The sequence below is a fragment of the Alligator sinensis genome, unplaced genomic scaffold (genome assembly GCF_000455745.1).
Source record: "Alligator sinensis unplaced genomic scaffold, ASM45574v1 scaffold647_2, whole genome shotgun sequence".
In the NCBI taxonomy this organism is placed as follows: domain Eukaryota; kingdom Metazoa; phylum Chordata; order Crocodylia; family Alligatoridae; genus Alligator; species Alligator sinensis.
Window position 1 is genome coordinate 2,633,030 of NW_005841832.1, and position 10,857 is coordinate 2,643,886.

Sequence of the window (10,857 nt, forward strand, 5' to 3'; positions counted from 1 at the left end):
GATCTACGCCCGCAGCACCGATTATGACCGCACGCTGGCCAGCGCCCAGGCTAACCTAGCTGGGCTGTACCCACCCGGAGGTGCCGGGCCCCCCAACCCCGCCTGGCAGCCAGTGCCTGTCCACACTGTGCCAGCTGCACAGGACAGGGTGAGTCGGGGCTATGGGTCACCCCTTCAGGGGGCCCAGCCACTCTCTGCACCTTGCATACCCCCCTCACTGCCTCTAGCCTGAGGGCAGGACCCCTGAGCCCCATGCCTCGAAGCCCCATCACATACCTATGCCCCCCCACACCCCAATGTGCCCCCACTGCCCCACCCCCACATCTTCTAATGACCACCTTCTCATTCTCCATGCCCCTGGTCCCCAGGCTTATGAGCCCTTCAAGGGTCAGAGGTTGCGGAGCTGAGGTCTCGGCTAGGATCAGAGCTCACCCTAGGGCAAAGGGTCACCATCTCCTTCTAAGTCAGAATTAGGGGGTAATGATGAAAGGGGCCACATTTAAGGTTAGGGTCACATTCTCCTTTAGGTTGAGGTCATCCCACCTACACTTGGGGTTGAAGAGTCATGGTCAGGGTGTTGCTAACTCCATCCTGCCTCCCTACCTAGCTCCTGCGCTTCCCACTGCAGCCTTGCCCACGCTACCAGCAGCTGATGGAGGAGACCACCCATTTGCCACAGCATCAGGCCCGCATGCATGCCTGGAAGGTGCTTGGGGGGACTTCCCCATCATCACCTCAGCCAGGCCTGGCACCCCCTTACGCATCCCCATCTCCACAGGGGTTTCTGGAGGACATTGCCAACCTGACAGGGCTGGGACTGGAATGGGCAACACCGCGTGGCATCTGGAAGGTCTACGATGCTCTCCGCTGCCAGGTAGGCGGGGCACCAAGCCTACCTGCCCCCTAAACCCTGAATGCCACGCCCCCCTCAGGGAACATGGCTGTACTCCCAAGGGCAGGATCCCCAATCCCCTCACCTGGCCCCTGAAAACCACATCCTACACCCATATCTCCTACAAGCCCTAGTATGCCTGCACTGCCACACCTCCACTCTTTTTGGTGACCCCCACCCACAGAGCTACTCCATGACAACTCCTGGCCAAGCCCCTAGACCCATCCCAGGCTCACACCCTATCTCCACCGCCCCACAGCAGATCCATGGCCTGCAGCTGCCAGCCTGGGCCACACCGCGTGTCCTGACCACGCTGGGTGAGATCATCGCCTTCGACACTCTGGCGCATGTGGGGCTGTACCAGGTTGCTGAGAAGGCCCGGCTCACAGGAGGTGGGTGTTGCGACGCTGGGGGGGGATGGACCACCAGATCTTGTCCCTACACCCCAGAACACCCCCACCACCCCTTCCCCTCAAGTCCCCCCACCCCATGGTGTTACTGCAGGGTGCCCCTCCCTGCTCCCCAGTGCCAGACTGTGATGACCCCATACAATCCCCTATCCATGGGTGACCCCCTCCACCCACTACCCCAGGGGTGCTGCTGGATGCCATGCTGCAGAACTTCTCCGAGGTGACACGCCGCAGCCTTCCCCTCCGGATGGTGATGTACTCGGGGGTGAGCACCCCAGGGGAGGGATTTCCTACTTTCAGAGGGGCTGAGGAAGACAGTACATGAGGGGGAAGGAGTCCTGTAGGGGATGGGGGTACTTGAGCAGGCTGGGGGAGCTGGAGTGTACCTTCAGGATCAGGAGTGGGGAGCCCCCTACCCCAGCAGAGTGGGCGAGTAGAGGGGGGTACCTGAGGCACAAGGGTGTCCATGGGTGACAGAAAATGGTGGGAAGGCCAGAGGGCTCAGGAAGGGGTGTCACTGGGGGCCCTAGGTGTGTGTGGGGGAGAGGTGCATCTCACTGCTGTGATGTCTCCCCTCCCCCAGCATGATAGCACCCTCATTGCCCTCCTGGCGGCCCTGGGCCTGTACAGGGGGGAGCTGCCTCCCTATGCCGCCTGCCTTGGCTTTGAGTTCTACCAGGAGAGCAACAGGTGAGGGGGCTGGGAGGTACCAAGGTCCCCATGGGGGAGACTGGGGTCAGCAGCCTGGGGATAGCCAGGATCTCTGTTGGGGCCTGGCAGGGGAGGGGGTTGGAGGGCACCAGAGACATGTGGTGTCACTGCCTTCATCACCACCCCAGCACATTCAGTGTGGGCCTGTTCTACCGCAATGAGAGTGGGCGTGACTTCCTCGAGCTGGTGCTGCCCGGCTGCCCCCCGCCTTGTCCTCTGGAGCGCTTCACCCACCTCACCCAGCCTGTCCGCCCCACTGACCGGGCACGGGACTGCGGCTGTGCCCAGCCCCCACAGGGCACAGGTAAGGATCCCCCAGCTCCCTGCACACAGTCCCTGCAAGGTCAAGGCAGCCCCACAATACCCCTCAGCCCCATAGGAGCCAGGCACTGACCACCCCCCAGCATATCCAGTTATGGGACACAGGCAAGGACCCCCAGGCTTCAAACTCCCAGTGCCATTCCCCCCCCCTCCACAGTGCACCCCAGACCCTTAAAGAGCCCCAAATGAGCCTAGTGCCCCCCCTCCCTGCCCATAGGGCAGAGATAAGCTCTAGTCAGCACCCACCCTACTAAGTACACCCCACCCCTGCACTAACCACAGTGATATCATCCATGCCCCACCCTCCCCCGAATAGTAGTTGCTCTGCACCCAAGGTGGCTCCACCTCCCTGCCACTGGCCCTGTGACCCACCCCCACACGCTGTGTTGCAGGGGACACTGTACCAGCGCTGGCTGTGACTGTGGCAGTGCTGGGGTTGGCAGTGCTAGGCCTGGGCATCCTGCACTGGCACCAACAGCAAAGGGAAGGCAGTGCCTGAAGATGCTGCACAAATGGGCCAGGATTGGGAAGGTGGGGGGACAAAAGTTGCATTCAATACCTCACCCCCAATAAAGCTGAATGCCCCTGACACCTGTTTTGAGTTGCTGTCCCCCACTCTGCCCAAGACACCAGGTAGGGTGAAGCTACTAAATTCCTGGGCCCTGCCCTCTCCTGGCATGGCCGTGTATACTCCACCCTGCCTGCATTCAGTGCCCTCCCCTCTCACTTATAAAGATACCTAGGTGTCTAGGGAGAACCTCTCTGAACCCTAGGGCCTGACCATGGTCTAAGCCTCGCTCACTGGTGTGTACAGGAACCCCCTTGGGTGCTCAGCTAATACATGCCCCATTGGATCAGAACGTGGACCAGCATTAGGGTCAGGGATATATGGCCCCCTGCATCAGGGTGGCAGGAAAACTCATGCGGATAGGCAACTGAGGTTGATGTGGGCCCAGCCAACCCACAGCTGTTCTAGAGCTACCTGCACTTCCCCAGTCAGGCACAATTCCTCCTGTCTCCCCATTGCTGGGGCACAGGAAGGCCTTTCCCAAGGGAGGAGTCTGTGAACAAGGGGGTGGGGCCTTTATCAGCTCATCTAAGTGTCACTAGGCACTGCCCTAGCTCCTCCCGCCGCCCCACTCAGCTTCCAGTGCCAAGGACTACTGCACAGCTGCACTGGGCAGGAGGTTCCAGTAATGGGGTGTTCCAAACACTAATCACCCTTTTTTGCTGTGCTGGGCATCATCTCATTCCTCCTCCCAGACTCTGATCCCAGCAGATCAATCTGAATCTCTCCATTAGCAATGAGAAGTAGGGAATTGAGATGCATAAACCAATAATCACACCCAACGCTAGTAGGCAACCCCAGGAAAGTACAACGGTCACAGGTCTTGACTCAGTTTCCCTGCTTCCTGCTCACTGGGCCAAGAGGTGCTCTCAGAGAAACGGAATCTGAACAGTATAAAAACTGCTTCACACAAAGGCCCGGGGGTGGGAGTCTGGAACTTGTCTCAACTATGAGGACAGATTCTGAGGGCCCCAAGACATCCAGTGAGTACATCTGTGTATTCTCTGCTCCAAGTAGCAGCTCTTGGTAATGTTGACCAATTGATGATATCCCAATACATCCATGTGTAAGTGGGAACTTGCTTTGGCTTCTCCAGATAAAAATAAAAGCCCCCAGTTATCCTAGGGGCTTTTGTATTACAGCCCCTCTAAGGTGCTGGGTGCCCTGATTCACAGCCACATAAAACCACCACTGGGCACAGTCTGGCTTTCAGGTACCACCTCCCCAGCAGATGCACGCCCATGAGGGGACTGCCAGTGCTCCTGCTGCACCCAGAGTGATCAGACCCATGGGACAATGCCAGAAGGGGTGGGGACAAGGGTGCCCTGGGTCCCTCCCCTCCCCTCCCCAGGCACAAGACCTAGGCACCCAGCCACAGGAAGATACCACTGCACAGAACCACACACTGATGCTTCAATGAGGGCACCCCACCAAGTGGAAGGGAACCACCACTTTAATGCATGGCTCATTACCTGAGCATCTGCACATTCAACACACATTCATTCCCACAGCCATGCTTCCTCAAGCCTGCCCAGCCAGTTTGGTGCCCATTCCCTAACATGCCAGCAGCTGCCTCAGGCCCATGCCTTCATCTATTGCTCAACTGTTCTATTTGCCCACCCTCATCCTGCCCCATGGGGCTGCCATGCTGAAACCACCCCTCTCACAGCACACAGGCCAAGCCAGGGTTCTGCCCAGGCTGCCTCCCCCCAACAGATTTCAGTCCCAGGGACCACAGAGCAGGACTCTAGGAAATAGAGGGGGGTGACTCCCTGCTCCAAGACAACAGAGGTTGAGGTGGGCCCAGCCCACCCACAGCTGTTTTAGAACCACCTGCACCTCCCCAGTCAGGCGCAATTCCTCCTGCCTCCCCATTGCTGGGGCACAGGAAGGCCTTTCCCAAGGGAGGAAAGTCTGGGCACAAGGGGCTCAGGCCCAGCCCCAGGTCTGCACCCTCAGTTTCACCCTGGGAGCCTTGCTACAGCCAACTGGGCTGCCTGACTCATAGCTGGAAGCCAAAAAGCCTACAGATGCCAAAAGATCCATAGATATGGGAGAGGCATTAGAGCCCGCAGCCATCCCCAGATTCCACCATGACTTCCTTCCAGACAGCAGAGCAGGAAGTAGCCCAGCCTGGAGAACCGCCAGGGCAAACAAGTACAGGGAAGGGAACCCAGGAGACCTGCCCTCCACCCCCAGCTCTGCATTGGTCTAACGCTGAGGGCACACCAGGCCTGGAAGAGATGGGCCATCACTGGCATCTACAAGAGAAAGAAGAGCGGAATTAGCCCCAGACCAGCCTTACATGGCATGTGGTACATCACAAGTTAGGAAGGGTCCCCTCAGTCCCCCAAGATGTCAAGTCCCTGGGAGGCACTACCATCATCACAGCAGCTCAGTGCCCAGTGCTAACATCATTGGGGACCCTGGACCTGGCAGGGAAGGTTAGAGCCCCCAAGCATTTTGGGGAGCCCTAAGGGTGGGGGGGGCGCTACGCCTGCAGGGTAGGGTCTGCTTCATACCTCAGCACTGGAGTCAGTTTGGAGACTGGAGCATATTCTAGTTCCCAAGAGGATCATGACTTCAGTTCTACCTGCCTCAGGCCATTCCAGGGGGTTCCCAGCGCAGAGTCAGCCCCCCTGTGCCACTCAACCACCCTTCCATGCTGGGTGTTGCCAGGCCCCTGGAGAGAAGAGCAAAGCATCAACAGAATAGCACACCCACCCCCACCCCAGCCCTGGGGTTGGAGGTGCCCATACACTGCCCTTCAGTCCCCCAGGGTGTCAAGAACCTAGGAGGCACTGCCATCATCACAGGAGCTCAGTGCCCAGTGCTGACATCATCAGAGACCCTCCCCCACACTTGCCCTCTCAACCCTGATCCCTTCCTACCATTTGCCATGTGAAAGGAAAGGGACCCCCACTCAATCAGCCCCCCTACCCATTCTATTTACCAACAGAAAGGTCTCAGGAGTCAGGGACACATCTGACCTCACCCCCAGCATCAGCTGGGAGAACAGGGTCTTCCCCACAGAATCATGCTGGGGAGACTGCACAGGAGCTGGAGGGGAAGGACAGATTTGCTGTCAGATGACTATCCCAGATCAGAGCCTCAAGACCCATAACCATGCCAATTGTGTCTCAGCCCCACCCCCCTCAAAAGCACAGCTTCCAGGCAACCCACAGCCCTCCAGGACAACAAGGTCCCCTCAGTCCTCCAGGGTGTCAAATCCCCAGGAGGCACTGCCATCGTCACAGGAGCTCAGTGCCCAGTGCTGACATCATTGGGGACCCAGTGCCACCCTCACCCCTTCCTGAAACCTGGGGACTGCTGCCACCCCACAAGTCTTCACCAGCCCTCATCCCACCTACCCTCTTGGCAACACCAGCCCCTCCTCAGGCTTCCAACATGCCCAGTTCAACCCCTGCAAACTCACCATACTGCCTCATTCAACCCCTCTCCCACCACATCCTGAGGTCACCCTGCCATCAAGGGCACACAAGTCTCTTGGATCCCTCTCCTCAGGGAACCCCTCCCTCCCACAAATTATATCCCTAGGCTCACTCAACACTCCTGTCACCAGGTTTAGAGAGTTTTGATCCCTGTGGTTTTAACTGCCCTGGTTTTAGGAGTTTTAACCACTCCCCATCCCCCCCAAAGGGACTGGTCTATTTAGGAAGGGGTGTTATTGCAAGTAATGCAAGTGATTTTGTTTTATGTGCGTCTCAGGACTACAGAGAACATTTTCAAAGGAGAAAAGATTCTCTAGCGATTTTAAGCATGATTAAAGGAAATAATCATTTTCCGTGGTTAAAGAATGGTGCTTATTTGACCTAATACACAGACTTGCTAGCTACTGAGTAATACTGTACTTGACACCCATTCAGACTGAAGCACAAACATAATATATATTATTTCCTGTTTTCAATTAAAAAGTGAAGTTGTATTTTTTTCTTAAATAGTGTTATTCTTGGAGGGGGATAGGGGGAATCTGTGCTCTCCTTAAATAATACTCAACTTTGGAAAAGTAAGTATGCAATACCCTGCCCTTCACACTACTCTTTAATATTCAGATTCAGCATCTGGCTCCTTGTTCCCTATTTTGGTATTAACCGTTGTCTACCACAGTGATTCTCAACCTTCCAAGGCACAAAGGCCCCCTTCAGGAAGGGCCATTGGCTTTCACTTCTTTGAGTGAGGAATAATAGACTAATTCTTCTGTTGCAAATAACTCAGGAAGCCCACAGCAGGCTGGAATGTTTTTGACACTGTGGATTCCTATTTGAAGTTTCTGGGTTTACAATTAGCCCATAAAAGATGCAAATCTACCCTGCTTTATTTTGTGTCATGTGTAGGTGTTTGCACACCTAACAGCACTAATATTGTGCATACCCCTGAAAGGATGTTGTGACACCCCAGGGTGCCAGGACACCTTGGTTGGGAATCACCCTTCTCTACACAATACATTCATTTGCCTTCTCCACTCCTAACCTGTTTACTTTGGGAATGAAACTGAAATTGAAGAGAGGTCTTTCTAGTGAAGGAGATGAGGCAACACATACTTGCAACTACTTCTACTAGGCCTGGAAATAACGAGGTAAAGCTACTGATACTCAAAAGCTTGTCTATGCTTACAATGACCACAGAATTGGTCCAATAAAAGATCATCGGCAAGAATTCTTGCCTCTTGCATATCTCCTTGACCAGGGGATGCTCAACCCCCAACCCACAGGCCTAGTCCTGGCTGCAGAGCCAAGCCATTCCACCTGCAGGGGGCCAAAAATTTGGTGGTGGCAACCATTACTGCTCCCCTGCTGCCAGATTTCCAGACCCAAAGGGGAGCCCCGCAGGCCAGATAGTATATCTGCATGTGTTGGTAGCCCAGAACCAATCCAGGGACACGGGCTGGCCTGAGGCAGTGCAAGGCCCAGCCCTGACTCATAGGGCTGGATCTGGTCCACAGATCAGCCCAGAGACACTCATCCAGCCCAAGCCAGCAAAAATTTGAGTACCACTACCCAGGACCATCATAACCACATCATTTCAATGCTATCAAATACAATATTAGAAATCACATACTTAACCCCAAGTGATGGGAATACTACTCTGCACATTTCTCTTCCCTTGGAGACGCAAGCAATTGCCCCAAGCACCCACTTACTTATGTGTCACATTCCATCTCCAGAAGCTTCAGCTACACCAACAGCCCCAGCCCAGAGGGCAGCTCTGATCCAAGGCAGCACGAGACTTGCCTTGTAGCTTGAGAAGTTCCTGAAATATTCAAAAACATTTGAGTAAGTGAATTATCTGTGGAAAGTGGGCCCAATTTAAACCAGTAGGGACCCTCATGCTGATAGAAATAAAAGAGGTGGGGGGCTGACAAAAAAAGATCTGCCAAGACTGCCCATCACTCAAAGCCACTCTACTGTATAAAGACCCCGATATCCCCTAGCTCTAAACGCCCCCCTTCCCCATGACCCCTTCGCCTACCCCCAGCACCCCTACTACATACTACAGGACCCCAGACCCTTCCCCAAGGTCCCCCAGCCCACACGACCCCCACCCAACTACCCTGCGAGGACCCCTCAGGGTAACTCTCCCAACCCAGCAGCCACCCCACTGCGATCCCCCTCCCCCATACATCCCACCAGCGCCCACGTGGCCGCGCAGCAGCGCTCTAGTCCCACGTGGCGCCGCCGGAGCCCTTAAAACCTCGCCTAACGAGGACCTCCCCCCCGCCGCCGGGGCTGCCAACTGCGCGCCTGATTACAAATGCCAACTGCCCTGCCCTGCCCCGCCCCGCCCTCTGCCCGGGGGAGGGGGGTAAAAAGGAAAGAGGGGGCGGGGGTCCCCTCAGACCTCTTCCACCGCGTTGGGGGAGCAGCGATACCCTCCACTGCCTGCCCAGGAACTGCCCCACATCCTGCTGTATCCAGCACTGGGACTCAGCACTGAGACACGGCCTGTCCCCCACTATAGCATAGGCCTGGGATCCAACACGGAAACATGGCCCTATCCCCTGCAATATTCCAGCTCTGAGACTACAACACTGAGACACAGCCCAGTCCCCATCCCCACCTATATCCCAGCCTGGGGGCCCCAACACTTTGACGGCCCCTCCCCTGCTATATCCCAGCCCTTTGGGAGCTCCTGTCCAAGGCTTTTGGCAACCCAATACCCCTTCACAGCGCTCAAAATATTCCTGGGTGGGGCTGGGTACACGGGTTATTTTTATGTCTCTGCTTGGCACAGGTTGTCCCAGCCCCACAGTGGGCCTGGGACAGCTGACCTGGCCTGCTCCTGCGGGTAATGTGGGGCGGGCAGTAAGAGGCTGTGTCAGCACATGGAGAGGCCAGCCTGAGAGCTGCTGCAGCTGTCAGTGTGTGCAGGAACAGGGATGTGTATGGGGGGAGAAGCTGCAACTCTCCCCATGCCAGTGCCTTCAGGTGGTGTAACAGTGCTATGAGCTTCCTCACAGTAGCACCCTCAGGCTGGACCCCAGTGCTGTGGGCATCCCCACAACAGTGGCCCAAACAAGACCCCACTGCTGCAAGTTTCCCCCATGGCAACTTGTTGCTGCTAATTTCCCTACTGCAACACCCTTGCCATGGACCCACTGCTGTGAACTACCCTATCACAGTGCCCTGTGGCTGTGAGCTTCCTCAGGACAGTGCCCAGCCAGGCTCATCCCCATGCTGCTCAAAGAGCTGAAGAGGTTAAAAGCACATGGGTTGGGAGCCCCCGGGGCCCCCCCTTCCCCTGCTCAGGCTGTCTGACATTCCCTGGCTAGGGCCCCAGGTGGGCCCGGAGCCCTGGAGAGAGTGAGCGAGACAGAGCTGGAGGAGGAGAGACTGGGGGACCCTGGGGTGAGGGTGAGCATGGCAGATTGTGGCGGAGGGACACGGGGGTGGCAGGGGCAGTGGGAGTACAGGGGGCAGGAGGGCTCGTTGGGGGGGAGGGGGACGATGACGACAGACACTGACCTCTATAATGTGGTGGCCCATTGCCCCGGGCTGTAGGACAGGAGGTTTGAGGGTGCCAGGAAGGAAGTGTTGGGGGGGAGGGGGTGTGCAAGCTGATCTTCTGGGGAAAATAGGCCATGCTAAAGCCCAGAATGAGAGCTGGGAATGTGGGGGTCACTGAGGTGCAGGCTGGGGGTGGGGGAGCAGAGAGCAGGGTGTGGGTTGATTGCCGGGAGTGCAGGTGGGGTAGGGTTGGTTACTTCAGGGAGTGGGTTATGGGACACTGGGGGCAGGGTGGGGTGGGGTGGGGTGGAATGACAAGGCAGGGCAGTGCAGGGGATGAGTGACTATGGGGTGCAGAGTGGACTGGGCTGTGTCACTGTGGGAATGGGCCTTGATGTTCACTGGGGCATTGGGCAGGAAAGCAGGGAGCACGCCAAGATGGGGGTGTAGTTGGGGGAGCTGTTGAGGAGAGGGCATGGGTACAGCTGGGCCAGAAGGGGCCATGAGGCCAGGGGATGGATGGGAGGGTCCCAGCCTGGCAGGGGCACCCCAAAGCAGCTGGGAAGGGGCAGGAGGCTGGGAGGAGACTAGTGGTGGGGCAACCATGGTATGGGGAAAATCCAACATGCCCCTCATGACTTATGGCCCTGGCCCCCAGGCCACGACATATGTTGGGGCACCAGAGTGAGATAGGGCCACAGGGCAGCCTCCCACCCCAACACATGCATACACACATGCTCCATGGGTTTTTCCTTTCCTCCTGGCCCATATGAGATGCTGGAAAATCCAAGGCAGAGGATTTTCCAGGTGAAGTGGAAGCTGATGGGGCCAAGGGGGAGCCCATTGCTACCCCCAGTCCCTCCCCACCCCCAGCCTGGCCTTTCCCGATCACCCCATTAAGATTTTCCAGTTTTTCAACAGGTGGAAAATTAGCATGAGCCAAAGTACAGTGGGGAGCGGGGAGGTCGGGGTGGAAAGGGGAAGAGGCCT

The 10,857-nt window shown here is 56.8% G+C and overlaps 2 protein-coding genes, 1 long non-coding RNA gene and 3 other non-coding genes across 10 annotated transcripts in view; 2 read left to right on the plus strand and 4 right to left on the minus strand.

The window, feature by feature from the left end:
* The window catches only part of ACP4 (acid phosphatase 4), a 6,515-nt gene extending 2,418 nt beyond the window's left edge, over positions 1-4,097 (plus strand). The window contains exons 4-10 of the mRNA XM_025195954.1: positions 1-148; positions 608-874; positions 1,152-1,284; positions 1,485-1,567; positions 1,886-1,992; positions 2,142-2,317; positions 2,727-4,097. Of these exons, the coding sequence (XP_025051739.1) occupies positions 1-148; positions 608-874; positions 1,152-1,284; positions 1,485-1,567; positions 1,886-1,992; positions 2,142-2,317; positions 2,727-2,833 (1,021 nt within the window). The 3' untranslated portion in view covers positions 2,834-4,097. The remainder of the gene's footprint in view (positions 149-607; positions 875-1,151; positions 1,285-1,484; positions 1,568-1,885; positions 1,993-2,141; positions 2,318-2,726) is intronic.
* A 193-nt stretch (positions 4,098-4,290) lies between these two features.
* On the minus strand, positions 4,291-8,446 carry LOC102386879. Its single transcript, XR_322810.3, has 4 exons — positions 8,064-8,446; positions 5,856-5,962; positions 5,425-5,585; positions 4,291-5,163 (listed from the first exon to the last, which is right to left on the minus strand). It is a non-coding gene; the product is annotated as an uncharacterized LOC102386879 (long non-coding RNA).
* LOC112549374 lies at positions 5,238-5,328 on the minus strand. Its single transcript, XR_003092779.1, has one exon. It is a non-coding gene; the product is annotated as a small nucleolar RNA SNORD88 (small nucleolar RNA).
* LOC112549375 lies at positions 5,663-5,753 on the minus strand. The gene has a single exon (XR_003092783.1). It is a non-coding gene; the product is annotated as a small nucleolar RNA SNORD88 (small nucleolar RNA).
* Positions 6,104-6,194, minus strand: LOC112549379. The gene has a single exon (XR_003092788.1). It is a non-coding gene; the product is annotated as a small nucleolar RNA SNORD88 (small nucleolar RNA).
* A 1,248-nt stretch (positions 8,447-9,694) lies between the features above and the next one.
* The window catches only part of NAPSA (napsin A aspartic peptidase), a 14,145-nt gene continuing 12,982 nt past the window's right edge, over positions 9,695-10,857 (plus strand). The window contains exon 1 of one of the 5 annotated variants that reach the window (XM_025195986.1): positions 9,695-9,774. The gene's annotated coding sequence lies outside the window, so the exon portion shown is untranslated. The remainder of the gene's footprint in view (positions 9,775-10,857) is intronic. The other 4 variants (XM_025195991.1, XR_003092472.1, XR_003092473.1 and 1 more) reach the window with 4 other exon arrangements.